General features: G+C 40.5%; 1 protein-coding gene across 10 annotated transcripts in view; it reads right to left on the reverse strand.

The window, feature by feature from the left end:
• Positions 1–14,311, reverse strand: part of ACACA (acetyl-CoA carboxylase alpha) — a 249,149-nt gene extending 234,838 nt beyond the window's left edge. For 3 of the 10 annotated variants that reach the window (XM_031966550.1, XM_031966549.1, XM_031966546.1), the window contains exon 1: positions 12,668–13,035. In XM_031966550.1, coding sequence (XP_031822410.1) covers positions 12,668–12,672 — 5 coding nt within the window. In that variant the 5' untranslated portion in view covers positions 12,673–13,035. Of the gene's footprint in view, positions 1–1,222; positions 3,735–3,796; positions 3,918–12,667; positions 13,036–14,078 lie in introns of those variants that run through there. The other 7 variants (XM_031966554.1, XM_031966551.1, XM_031966547.1 and 4 more) reach the window with 6 other exon arrangements.
• Positions 14,312–15,063: the final 752 nt, after the last annotated feature.

Consider the following 15,063-nt stretch of genomic DNA (forward strand, 5'->3'; position numbering starts at 1 on the left):
TTTTTTTTTTTTTTAAGAAATCAGTTTAACAAATCTATTTAAGCTTTGCTTCCTAAACTCAAATGGCACTGTATTTTTTAAGCAGGGGGAAAAAATTACCTACAATTGTCTTTGGATAAAAGTATCTGAATTAAACATAACACGTTTTAACCTTTTCAATAATTTTTTAAATAAATAACGAGTCACTATAAAGCAAAAAATATTCATTTTGCTTTCCCATTTTTGTCTTTGATCAATATTTTAAAAATGGATTTTGCCAGTACTCTCCCTATTGCCTGATGTTTCTTTAATGATTTGCTCTGAGTGATTTTTAAGAAGGCCTCAAATCAAAATCCCTTTCATTTTAAAGGCTAGTACAACAAATTAAACTTTTATATTTTGTAATGTTTATCAAGAGTTTTCAGTTGTTCAAAATCAGGTAAGAATACTCTGTACAACATACTGTTCCTCAAATTTCTAAATACTTAAGTCTCTAAATTGGTTTTTCCTACATTTGCCTTTAAGTCAACCCTCTGCCCCCTATTCATCTTTCTCAATTGTCTAAGATTTCATATTCAATTCAATAAATATTTATTAAATTTTTCCTACAGATTTTCCTGCCAAGGCACTATAGATATAAAGAAAAAGTCCCTGTCTTCAAGGAGCCTACATTCTCCTGAGGCAGGGAGGATAGGACCCTATTGATAAGTAAATACAAGAAATTTGCCAAGGAAGAAAGCACTGCTGTAACCACAGAAGATATTTGGGAAGGTTTCAAGATAACATCTGACCTGAGACAGAAGGAAGATATAAGACTCCAGGGTCTAAGATAATAAAGCAGTACATTCCAGCCAAAGAGCCTGCATAAAAGGCCAAAGGAGACATGGAATGCTGAGTTTGGAAAAAAGTTAATAGTCCAGTTAGACAAGGATGTAGTGTGTGAATAGGAGGAACGTGCATGAACACAGTGTGGAAAAATAGGCTCAAGTCACATTATGAAGAACTACAAATGCCAGGCTGAGGAGTTTGTATTTTATCCTACAAGCAACAGAAATCTGTCTTTCACCTGGGTAGCCACTGGAAGTTTTTAAATCATAAAGTGAACAAGCACTACTATGTGCAAGGCATTGTGCCCAGAATTATGGATACCAAGAAACACAAAAAACAGTCTGCATTCTCAATAAGGACACAATTTAGTGAGGAGACAATATGTAAACAATGATGTACAAACAAGATAATATACCTGATCTGGTTTAACCAATAACAGTCTGATAGGTGACAATGGATGAAGTGCTGGCCCTAGAATTAGAGTCAATACTTCTTTTTCACGTCAGACACCAACTGTATGATCCTGAGCAAGCCTTTTGGTTTTTAAAGGTCTGTTTCCTCATCAGCAAAATGGAGATCATGTGGATAAAATGAGACAGTATTTTTAAAACACTCTACAAACTTTAAAGTTCTATATAAATGACAATTATCTTTATTATCTAGCAAGTATGGGATAATGGAAAGCACAACAAACTTAGAGACTCTGTAAAAAAAAAAAAAAATCAATTCTCAGCTATGCTATTTCCTACAAATACTTGTCACTATCTGCAACCTCAGGAAATTCACTTAGAATTTCAGTTTTCTCATTACTCCATTAGCATTAATTAACTACTGGGTGCCAGCTTTTGTGCTGTTACATGGGGATATAAGTACAAAACGAATCAATCCTTGCCTTCTTTAAACTTACATTCTACCAATGAAGGAAAAAATGTATAAATCCATATATAATATGGATATAATTGCACTACCTTCCTCATGTGGCTGTTGTAGATATCAAATGAGAAAATACATGTAAAAAATGCTTTATAACTGTAAATGCTATCTAAATACTCTATGCCACCCTCCCCACACACACACACACCTAATTGTTAAATAATTGGCTTATCAAAGGAAATCCATAGAGAAGGAATCTTCTTCAATAAAATACAATGAAAAAATAAAAAACTTTAAAAATTTAATTTTTTCCCCAACCTTGCATATTAATGATGTCCATCCAAAACGCACATACATTGCAGACCAGTTCAACCTGTCTCTGAGTGAAAGCAGCTAAAAAAAATTTCCTAGTCACTGAGCTGAAAAGGAGATAAATGCCACAAGGTGCACTCACTACAAATAGAACTGCCCACAGTACAGTGGCAAAGGCAATACCGGGTATATAGGTTTTCTCTAGGGCTGCCTTTCACAACGTCACAGTTGACTGACATCTCTCCAATTTGACCAGAATCATGGTATGACCAACTAAACTTAACTAATTCCTCTTCCATTTTCTGTTCTTTCACGTTAAACGCTGCTACATGCTATGTTTGATGTATTTTAAAATCATATGATGAAAATAATCCAGCTGCCTCAGAAAGGAGAGGGGAGTTTTTCTATTATAATAAACTTTATACATTTAATCTTTTGCCCTCTACTTTTTTCACCCGGCAAAATTAAAGTAGTTTGCCACGTATGACAGGCAGACCACAAGAGCTGCTCCCTAAACTGTAGCAGCGAGTCAGATTAGTCAAGGACAAATTATAGGATGACAGAAAATAGTTGTGTCCTGCTTGGTAAATCACACTGCCTTTTTGAAAGCAACAGTCAAATGAACAGCACCGAAATGACTCTTTACACACAGACGCCCTAAGAATTTCATGAAAGAAGGCAGTTTTCCCACCCCCTACAGGAAGAGGAAATAGTGTGTCCATAGAAAGTCTCGTTCCAAGTCTGCCCTAAGGAGTTGGGAGGGGAAAAAAAATGAATGAAATACAGGGAGTGTGTGAGTGTGTGTGTGTGTGTGTGTGTGTAATCAGGGCTAATTTCTCATAGTTAAGGTAGCATTACTTCCCATGGCAGACTGCTGGAACAGTTAAAGTAGCTTTTAATTAGACCTGCATGTGGTTGGGATTTCGTTAAGATCGTGCCTTCTAATCAAGGCATTTTTAGGTTAAATCCATGTCGTGGAACTATGAGGCCTACCTGGGGATCCTAATTTGAAAGGATACTTTCCAAACCACTTCCATCCCCAAAATATAAGGCCATACTGGGTCCTTGGCTCCGTGAGCTCCTTCCTTCCCATCGTTCACCGCGACAGCCCCTTCCCCAATCTTGGACCCCATTCGTAGTAAAAACTCAGCTCACCTCGGACAGCAGGAAATGGGGGGGGAGGGGGAGAGGGCACAGAAGTACCTAAGCGTGCGCACACACACACACACACACACACACACACACACACACGTGCGCGCGCGGGTACAGCTACTACTACACCCTCGTGGGATGGCTAAACCCAACAAAACTAAACCCAGGCACCTCCAGTCGGCCACGGGAGTCTCCACACGTGCTCCCACCCAGCCGGCCAGCGCCAGGGGGGCGGAAGGAGGGCTCCCTAATTAAATCACTCGACCTGACCCTCCAGGGGCGCGCGCCGCCCCATCCTCTCATCCTCCGACCCCCAAAGTGGGTCCGGCCCTCTGGGGAAACAAGGGATGGATGATCGGGAGGGACCCCGGCTACGGGGGAAGAGGAGAGAGGAGGAAATGTGGGGAGGGCACCGCTGCGCCTGCAAAGCGACGGGAGGTCCAGGGCATCCCAGCTCCTGGGCACGCGCCCCCCAATCGAGCTTCGGAGGGTGCCCCGCGCTCGCGCTCACAAGGACGGGCGGGGGGGCGCACTCCGGGGCCAGCAGCTCGGGGGATGGGGGGGCTCCATAGGCTCGCGACCCGGTCCCCGCCCTCCAACCCCCCGCCCCCCCCGCTCGGAGCTCGGGGCCCCGGGTCTCCCCGCCCCTCACCTCAGGGTGGCGGTAGCGGCGGCGGTAGCGGCGGCGGCGGCGGCGGCCGGGGAAACCCCGTGCGGGCCGAAGCGGCTGCGCAGGGTAAGAGGAGACACCGGCCGCTCGGGCGATGGCTGACAGGCTCTCTAGAGCCGCCGCGAGGCCGCGTCGGGGCGGAGCCTCCGGACCCCGCCTCCTTCTTCCTAGGCCCCGCCCACTATCCGCCCCCTCCGCACTAGCCCCCAGCTCTGCCCGACCGGTCAGGATCCCCGGGGTGGGGTGACTTAAATCCCGGGGTTACTCGGGGCCATTCACCTCCGACCCCCAGGCTGGAGGAGAAGGCGGGCGAAGTGGGAGGGCAGATGTGGTTTCTCCCATTGGCTGCCTGTGCTCGCGAACAGGGAGATCGCAGCCAATAAGAGGGCGGCTCTGGGCGGGGCCGACGTGAGGCGATGCCGATGGTCCGAGGGCCGCTCTGCCACTCGCGGTCGTCGGAGTGTCGGGGGAAGGCGGAGGGAGAGGAGTGTCTGGCCTACGGCGCCATCCCCCTCCCCCGCTCCGTTTCCCCCTCATTCCCCTCTCCGCTCTGGGGGGACCAGCTTGTCCCTGGCTGCGTGGAGACCTACCCGCGTGGGCTGAGGACAAAGGGACGCCCTGACTCCCAGGGGCAGGCCATCTGGGGGGGTGGCGGGGATGAGGGGGCAGCTAGACATTTTAAGGTTCAGTTCGCCCGGTGCTTTACATACCCGTCTCAGACTCCCTGACACCCTCTCGGGCACGTACCCATCCGAACTAGTAATATCCCCATTTCACGGATGGAACAACTGAGGCCGAAAGTTGATGGAGAGGTTTCCCATGATCACTAGGCTACTGATAAATCCCGTCGTTGCCGTCGGATGCGAGTTTTGGTGATTCGGTGGACTGCGGAGTGACAGGACTGTTGCTGGGGGGGAGAGGGGGGGGGGTTTGTGACAAAGGTACTGAAGTGGTTTGCCATTTCTTTTAGTAATAAATCCCATTAGAAAAAGAAACTGAAGCTCAGAGAAGTTAAGACTTTTTTTTTTTTATAGCCTCAGCATCAGACTTCTATGAGGAGGGAAGTATCCTGACTTCAGTAGCATCCTTCTTTACCCACAGAGCAGCCTCTCCTGTCCAGTGACAGTCAAAGGCCCCTTCCTCCTTGTAATTAAAATGCAGTTGGAAGGTTGCCCCCAAAAGGGATGGAGGAGAGAGTGCTGGACTTGGTGTGGGGAGACTACGGGAGCAGATGTGCTTTTAATGCTGGTTGGAAATGAACTAGGAGCAAGTCCTTTAAGTTCTCTCAAAGCTTTCGGCTTCTTCCTTTTTTTTTTTTCCCTGAGGCAATGGGGTCAAGTGACTTGCCCAGGGTCACACAGCTAGGGTGTTAAGTGTATCAGGTCCTCCTGACTTTAAGGCTGGTGCTCTATCCACTGCGCCACCTAGCTGCCCAGGCTTCTTCCTCTTGGAATGGGAAATTATAGTATTTGAGAAGCCTGTTTTTATCAGGATGATCAAGCAGAGGTATGGAAACTGCTGTTTAATTACATTCAAGAAGCATTAAGCAGCTATTATGTGCAAGGCTCAGAGGACCCCCAAATAAAAAAGAAGCCTGCTTTCCTGGAGCTTACATTCTACTGAGTTGTGGTAGTTTTTAATGCAATGTTAAAAGAAGTTATAAGGAAGGGAGTGAGTAGGGATAAAAGTTTGAGTGCCCAAAGGTTCCTATGATGAAGCCAAGAGAGCTAATAATGACCTTCCAAGGAATATGTTGGGTTTTGCATATTGAGAGCAAGAAATGAAGCCCTGCAGGATGCTCCCGAGTCACAGTAAGCTTGGCCAAAGCATACAAATCGGGAGGTTGCAATTTGTCCTTCCTTCTTGAAGGAAATCATGACATTAGGAAGAGGCTGCCATGACATGCAAATGAATTGATTTAAATGACAGAGGGCTGTGCTAGGTCACCAGCCTCACTTTCAGCTGGCCCACAAACTGGAACTAGTCAGTTGGAAAACTTTCCTTCCCTTCTTCCTTTCTTTCCTCCTTTCCTTTCCCTCCCTCTGTCCACAACGATCACAGATACCCTTGCCTATAGATGCTCTTAAAAGCTTTTTTTTTTTCCTTTTTTCTTTTTTTCTTTCTTTCTTTTTTTTTTTTCTGAGACAATTGGGGTTAAGTGACTTTCCCAGGGTCACACAGTTAGGAAGAGGGTTTTTTTTTGTTTTTGTTTTTTTTTTTTCTTGATCTCTGAACCCTCCCAAGATATCTTGGGGGTTACTGGCTCCATTTTTTTCTTATGGACCAGGCCTTAAATCAAAACCAATCAAAATCCAACACCCATTCCTATTAAAAACACTAGAGAGTATAGGAATAAATGGATTTTTCCTTAAAATAGTCAGTAGCATCTATCTTAAATTATCAATAAGCATCATATGTAATGGGGATAAACTAGAACCATTCCCAATAAGATCAGGAGTGAAACAAGGTTGCCCACTATCACTATTACTATTCAATATTGTATTAGAAATGGTAGTTTGGCAATAAGAGATGAAAAAGAGATTAAAGGAATTAGAGTAGGTAATGAAGAGACCAAATTATCACTCTTTGCGGATGATATGATGGTATACTTAGAGAACCCCAGAGAATCAACTAAAAAACTATTAGAAATAATCCACAACTTTAGCAAAGTTTCAGGATACAAAATAAATCCACATAAATCATCAGCATTCTTATATATCACTAACAAAATCCAACAAGAGATACAAAGAGAAATTGCATTTAAAATAACTGTTGATAGTATAAAGTCAGGAACTATATGAGCAAAACTACAAAACACTTTCCACACAAATAAAGTCAGATCTAAACAACTGGAAAAATATCAAATGTGCTTGGATAGGTTGAGCAAATATAATAAAGATGACAATATTACCTAAACTAATGTATTTATTTAGTACTATACCAATCAAACTCCCAAGAAACTATTTTACTGACCTAGAAAGAATAACAAAAGTCATCTGGAATAACAAAAGGTCAAGAATTTCAAGGGAACTAATGAAAAAAAAAAAAATCAAATCTAGGTGGCCTAGCTGTACCAGATCTAAAATTATATTATAAAGCACCAGTCATCAAAACCATTTGGTACTGACTAAAAAATAAGAGTAGTTGATCAGTGAAATAGGTTAGGTTCACAGAACAAAAATAGTCAATGACTATAGTAATCTATCCCAAAGACCCTATATTTGGGGATCAGAATCCACTATTTGACAAAAACTGCTGGGAAAATTGGAAACTAGTTTGACAGAAACTAGGCATTGACCCACCCTTAACACCATATACCAAGATAAGATCAAAATGGGTTCATGATCTAGGCATAAAGAATGAAATTATAAATAAATTAAGGGGAAAAAAATCAAAACAAATCTGATTCTGATTGGCCACAAATAGGTCCTAGACCACATCCCTTTTGGTCTTGGTTTGGGTCTTGATTGACTCAGATTGAATGTAAATAGCAATACATCCTCTTTGGCCAGAAACCCAGAGTTTTCCCTTCCCAGACTTATTTATTTAGACTTGTTTATCAACTAGGTAAAAGAAGAAATTCTTTGCCTCAGTAGCTACTTAGCTTTAATCACTAAATATCTGTGGCCTCAGTCACTGAGACCTGTTGAAGACTGGCTTAAAAAGGCCAAGATCATTCCAGCCATCCTGATCTACATCTGGTCATTGAACCCAGATGACTCTAGAAGGAAAAGTGAAGCAGGTGACCTTGCACAGTCCTCCCTCCCTCACTTATATCCAATTCATTTGCAAGTCATAATTTCACCTCCCTGACGTCATGATTCTCTTTGAAGGACAAACAACAGCAATAACAACAACCGCAATAACAACAAATCAGGAAAGGAAGGTGCATTAAAGCAAATCTTGTTGCACAGAGTAAAATTCGAACAAGTGCCATTTGCTGTCTGGGTGATATTAAGCAATTGAGCAGTTTCAAAGCCTCAGTTTCCTAATCTACAAAGTGAAGACGGGGAAGGGGATGACCTTGAGGTCACTCCTTGGCTCTAAATTTATGATCCTATTTATTATTTTTTAATCATTGAAAAGATCTCAGCATTACTCTTTTGATACATACTAGAATATGAGAGGAAAAGGAGACTTGGAAGGAATAAAGCAGGCCTGGCTAATTCATAGAGAACATCAAAGCAGATAGACACACAGGGAGCATAGGAAATTTCTAGCATTGACTACAAGAAAACCTCTATCCTTTGCAGTTTTAGGCTGGGGTAGAGTGTATTGGGGCTAGATTTAGCAGAATAGTAATATCACAATAGTAATCTTTTCAATGCTGAAGAGCAATACTTCTAGATAAGGGCCTGATCCAGTAGCTTCACTACTAAAATTTAAAGGATAAGTTGGAGAGGTTGGAGTTGGAGGAGAATGGAGAATGATAACAAACCTCATGACACAGACTCCCCTATTTTTCTTCCCCACAGATACCATCTTTGATTCTCCGACTAGAGGTGATAAACAATCTCATTTTTTAAAGTGAGAACTTATCAAAGATACTTTAGTTCAAAATTTGCCTGCTATATGCTCATGGACATGCCCAATGAGAAGCATTTTCTTTCCTCTAAAATACAATTCAGGTTGGATATATGAAATGATTTTGATAAGGAATAGAAGTCTGTGGAAGTCATTATAGCACTTAGCTCTTCTGTAAATTACTTAGTATGAACCCTTTTCCCTATGCTCCACTTTCCATGTCCTAACACCTCCAGAAGGTATACCTTTTAAAAATTTGTTTTTGACTCTGAACTTAACAAACACCAAGATTATGTTGATATTGTGATTCTGTTACATAGTTTGCTTTTTTGTTTACATATATAATAAATTCAGTGTTACCTTCAAAGCTGTCCTTATCTGTCTCCTTTCAAATTCTCTTCTATTTATTTCTGTACCTTTCTTTTTCTTTTTCTTTCTTTCTTTCTTTCTTTCTTTTTTTTGCTGAGGAAATTGGGGTTAAGTGACTTGCCTAAGGTCACACAGCTCAGAAGTATTAATCGTTAAATGTCTGAGGTCAGACTTGAACTCAGGTCCTCCTGATTTCAGGGCTGGTACTCTATTGTACCAAGCTTATTTCTGTACTTTTAAAAAATGTTTCAGTGACCCCCTTTTCTTTTTTTCTTTTTTTTTTGACAATACTATTATTGTGTATTGCTGACATATACAACCCCCCCCCACACACACACACACACACAGAGGAAAAATAAAGCCTTTATAACAAATACAAACAGTTAAGTCAAACAAAACTTTACCTTGGCCATATCTGAAATACATCTCATTCTGAACTTTGAAATAATCACATGTCAAAAGATAGATTCCACATTTTATTATAGGTCTTATCCCTATGGTTGATCATTTTATTGATCACATTTTCTTAAGCATGGAGGAAGAATTCTGAGATGGCAGAGTAGATTAATAAATTTCAAGCTCTACAGATTTCCCCTACAAATAAAACAAATTTATGCCCTAAGGAGAACACAGACTGGTGAAAAATCAAGAAGTCTTGGGGCAGAACTGGGGTCCTGCAGATACAACTCAGGAAGATCCATAAATAGAGAAACAAAAAAACTAGAGAAGATCCAAAGAAAGACTTGGGGGCTTGAGATTAATCTCTGTGAAGTGCAAGCATTTCTGGACTATCTCCACAGAAACACCAAGTGGGAAGCCTGGAGCTAGCTGGATGTGTCTGGAGTTTCAGCAGGAACCACAGAAACTTTCACCTTCCCCAGACTGTTTGTGGAATCTGGGTCTGGGTCCAGGAGGACTGAGGGAATCTCGGCTGATTAGGAAAGATAGACTCAACTGTGCTTCAGGACTGGGTCCTGGACAAGAAGAAACCAGCACTCTGAGAGTACAGAAGCAGTGGGGCAGGAACACTGCTGTCAGTGGGCATTTTCTTGAGGAGAGGAATTAGAGGATTAGAGATACTTACACTAATACATCTTATTGAGGAAAAAAAATGAACCAGCAAAGAAAAAAGAACCCCACCACAGAAACTTACAGGGAATTTGAGGATCATCTTCAGGACATTGACATAAAAAAAGCTTCTACCCTAAAGAGTAATGTGAAATGACTCCCAGCCCAAAGAGAATTTATAGAACTCAAAAAAAAGAATTTAAAAATCAAATGAGACTTTAAGGTAAAAATTAAAAGAAAAATATAAACCATCCAAGAAAAACAAGAAGATTATGAGAAAAAAGAAGTTAACCAACTAGAAAAGGAGATACAGTTTCAAAAATGAAAATAACTCTTTGAAAATTAGAATTGGGCAATGGAAAGCCAGTGAAGCTGCAAGAGACCAAGAAACAAGGAAATATTACAAAGAATGAAAAAATAGAGCAGAATGTGAAACATAAGAAAAATGACAGATCTTGAGGACAGATCAAAATGCCTGAAAGTTGTGACCAAAAAAAAAAAAAAAAAAGAACTTTGACACAATTATGCAAAAAATAATTCAAGAAAGTTGTCCTGGAGTGATAGAACATGAGGGAAACTAGAATTAGAAAAAAAATCCACTAATACTTTGTGGAAAACACATAGAAATATTATTGCCGAATTTTGAAACCCCCAGATCAAAGAGAAAATTTTGCAAGAAACAAAGAAAAAAACAATTCAAATATATTGGAGCTACAATTAGAATTGTACAGGATTTATCAGCAGCTACAATAAAAGATTGCAGGTCCTGCAATCATCTACCAACAATCAAAAGAATTAGGCCTGTGGCCAAAAATATCATATCCAGCAAAATTATAATATTGAATGAGAAAAAATGGATATTCAGTGAACTTACAAATTTTCAGGACTTTCTATCAACCAAAACTGAACATAATAGAAAATTTAACATCATCAAAGATCAATTTCAAGGAACTCAACATGGACAAGTTGTTAATGTTTTGTGGTTTGTTTGTTTTTTTTTACATGGGAAATGTATACCATATGTTTAATATTGACATCAACAATAGCATAGCTCAAAAGAAAAATTGGGGCAGAGTTAAGGTAAAAATAGCAATCAATACAAATGAGGTATTGAGAAAGAATAAACAGAGGCTTTAGAGGGAGGAGGAAAGTTCTGAAAACTTATTTACATCGGGAATGGGTTAAAGAGGTAACACTATATCATGAAGTACCTGTAGAGCCCCTTCCAAAATGTATAAAGAAATAAGGGGGAGAGTGGGGGGGGGGAGGGATGGGTAGAGAGGGAAGTAAAAGATGAGGGAAGAAGTCAAAGGAGGGATCCATGGGTTGGGGGGAGGTTACGTAATAGTAAGGCAAATTAGGAACAGAATTAAAGCAAAGTGTCAGCAGGGATAGGAAAGGAGTAGGGGTGTGTGTGTGTGTGTGTGTGTGTGTGTGTGTTAGGGGGAGAGGGATTTTTTGCTTTTAACTGAGAAGACAATTGGGGTTAAGCTGGGCAAGTCACTCAACCCCAATTGTCTCCTCAATTAAAAAAAAAAATCTTTTCTTAACTATAGCCTGCATGGGGGTGGTGGAGGAATGAAAGAGGGAAAGAGAATAAAGTAAAAAAGTTGTGCAGCAGAGAACTAAAGAACAATTTACAACAAGGAAGTAAAGATGAACACTCATGAATATAACCTACTAATGTGTATATATATATATATATATATATATATATATATTACTCTTTTTAATTAAAGTTTTTTATTTTCAGAACATAGGCATAGATAGTTTTCAACATTCATCCTTTCAAAATCTTCCTTTTTCCCTCTCCCACCTTCTTCTCTAGATAGCAAGTAATCCAATAATATATATACTTTCATGAACTGGTTTTTGTTGTTATATATTTTGATTCCTCCCTGATGTTCTGCTAGGCACATGACAAAGTTCTCTTTTGTTTTGTTTCATTTTGTTTTGTATTCCTTTTCTGTTTTTCATTTTTCTTAATCTGTTTCTTTAAATAAATTTGAAAAAAAATTTCTTGTGTTTCAAAGTTTTTGTCTTCCTAGTATCATTATTGTATAACTGCTTTCCCAATTCTGTTCACTTCTCTCAGCATTAGTTTATACAGATTTTCACAGGTTCTCTAAAACCATCCTTTTTGTTACTTCATACACAAGGTATGTGTTTTACTAAGTTTGCTATTTTTTACCCTACTGGTTTTGGAAGCAAAAGAGGCCCATTGGCCTGTTTATCCTAAAAATTAACATCTTCAACTAGATTTTCAGTGCAGCTTTGTGTATTGAAAGATCACCAAAAATTTAAGTTCTGACCATAACAGTATTGCCTTCATTATCACAAGAAATATAAGGCTCCCAAGAATTTGAATATCTAAGCTGCAATTTTTTAATCTGTTCTTCCCTTTATCTGTGTAATGTTGTTTGGGGCCTGCCCCAGCCTGCCATCCCCCTCAGGCTGCCCAGCCCACTACTCTAGGAGTTATTGCCACAGAAGCCATTATTAGCCCCATAAGAACTAGGGGAGGAGAAGGGTGGAGAGAACCTACTATTCAAGATAAACAAGAGAAAGGGGAAGGCTAATCAAAGTCTCGAGCTAGAAGAACCCTCAAAGGCCATCCCATCTTAAGCATTATCAACAAGTGGTCACACTGCCAATATTTGAACACCTCTAAGTAGGAAGAAGCAAGGCCCTTCTCAGGCAGCCAGTTCCAGCTTGAGGAAAGCTTGCATTATTAGCAAGTTTTTCCTGACATCAAATCTATTGATCTCAGTCTGCAATTTCCATACATTGCTCCTAGTTTTATCCCTGGGGCCAAGAAAAATTCCTTTGTTTCACATAAGAGCTTTTCAATCATTCCAAGACACATTGTGTGTCCCGTTCCTCTTCCCTTACCACATTTTTCTCCAAGTTTTATCAGTACATCCCTAGATGGAATGGTCTCCAGATCGCCCTCTTCTGGACATGCTTCAGCTTGCCGATGGTTTTCAAATGGGCTCCCAGAACTGGATATAGACCTGCAGGTGCGGCTTAACAAGGACAGGACATAGTGGGACGACCATCTCTCCACACATACTAGTGTTTCTGCCTAACATGTCACGCTTTTGAGTCAGGTTAAACTTGCAAGGTACTCAGATCCCTTTCACATGTAATCATCTCTCCCCCTTTACTCAAACATGGAGATCTCCTTTCATTCTGACCTTATTACTCCACCAGGCCCAAAGAGCAGGCAGGTTGCTCAGAACACAAGGTTTAGAATCAGGAAGACTCCTCTTCTTGGGTTTAAATCTAGCCTCAGACACTGACCATCAGTGTGACCCTGGGCAAGTCACTTAACCTTATTTGCCTCATTCCTCATCTGTAAAAGACCTAGAGAAGGAAATGACAAATCACCCTAAAATTTTTACCAAGAAAATCCCAGATGGGGTCACAAAGAGTCAGACCCAACTGAAAATGTCTGAGCAACCACAAAATATACCCAGTTTAAAAAATAAATAAATAATAAAATAAAATAAAAATATGTATCCCATTCATCTTTAGGGTCATTTATGCTCAGTCTGTGTTCTTGGGGGCAGCTCTGGGATAACAGGAAGATGCAAGGATTTACTAGGTGAGACCTAGCTGCCATACTTTTTAATCTCCCGACCAAGAGCAAATCCTTTATCTTCTCTGAAATTAAATATCCTCAACTACAAAATGGGAGTAATGATACTTACACTGCCTCATCCGGTGGTGAAAAAAAGGCTATATAAATTTCAGTTATGATTATATCGGTACCACCACGACCACAGCCATGCCAGCAGAAAAGCTTTCCCTTATCCCCATCTGCTTATTTAAATTCTACTACTCAGTTGGGAAGTTTTTAACGAAAAAAAATTAAAACATCTTAAGGAAAACAAAATAAAATTCTATTACTCATCTAACCAAAGTTATTTATTCATTTATTTATTTTGAATGAATTATTTATTCATTCAAACTATGTCAGTAAGTGCCTACTATATATGACAAAACTCTTTACCTTCAAGGAGCTTATATGCTACTGGAAAATGAAACTTCTACTTCCCCCTTGCAGCCTTTGAGGACCCACCACACATTTTTGTCTCCTTTGAATTCAATACTGCACAATTTCCACTCCTACTTTTTCTCTGATTATTTCTTGTGTTAGTTCTATTTCTTAAATTAAGTTGTACTTTACTGGACGATAGACAGAATATTTTGTATTTCTGTATTCCCCTAAAAAGCTTAGGATAGCACTAGAGAACTTTTGGTTAATTCTTGAAGATGAATTAAAACAGAGACGGTATACCTGATCTATTGCTCCACTTGGATTGTCTGCCTCTAGGAGGCAGGAACGCTTAGATGTTTCCCAGGTGGACAAGGACCAGCAAGGTCTGTGCGCTGCCCAGAGCTGTGCCTCGAGTTGTCAGCTGAGAGGAAGAGAAGACCCACAGGTTTTGTCTAATCTTTGTGAGCAGCTTATGGTTATTGCAGACTGTGAGCGGTAAGGACCTCACGCCATAAGGTCAGAAAAGTATCCCCAATGAGGTCACCCAAACGCCAGCCAAAAAAGACCAAAGGTAGAGTTTCACAATGTGGAGGGTCCTCCAGGAATAAAACCACAAGTCTTTCACGTGGGCCTCTCGTCACCGCCACCGCCTCCTCCTCCTCCTTCCTTAATTTCCAATCCCTAAATACTGCCCTTTCCCCTTTGCATTTCAAGTTAACAGCATAATATAGAGTGCTGGCTCCAGCTTTAGCATTTGTGGATTCACATCTTATCTCTGCTTGCTATCTGTGTGACCTTAAGCAAGGGATCTAAAGCTCTTTTGGTGGGTCTTGGTTTACCAAGAGGTAAAATCAAGGGATCAGACTAGATAAGTACCAGAAGGTCCCTTCCAGCTTTAGATCTATAATCCTGATAAATCCTAATTCCCCACCACCAAAGAATTAATTGATTCTTTTTCCCCCATCCTCTTCAACTTATTTCTATCATTCCTTGTTCTTGCCTCTTTGCTTCCTTCATATCTTAGGTAAAATCCTACCTTTCACAAGAAGCCTTTCTCCATCTCCCTTAATGTTAATTCCTTCTTTCTGAAATTACTTTTTATCAACTTTGGTACATTTTTTTTTTAATATAGTTGTTTACATGTAGCCTCCCTCGCTAAAGTGTGAGTTCCTTGAAGTCAGGGGCTGCTTTTGTCTTTCTTTGTATTTTCTAGAATTTAGCACAATGCTTAGCACATATGAGGCACTCGTTTTCTTACCAACTTGATTTGTTGTCACCCTCCTCT

The sequence above is a fragment of the Sarcophilus harrisii genome, chromosome 4, assembly GCF_902635505.1.
Source record: "Sarcophilus harrisii chromosome 4, mSarHar1.11, whole genome shotgun sequence".
In the NCBI taxonomy this organism is placed as follows: domain Eukaryota; kingdom Metazoa; phylum Chordata; class Mammalia; order Dasyuromorphia; family Dasyuridae; genus Sarcophilus; species Sarcophilus harrisii.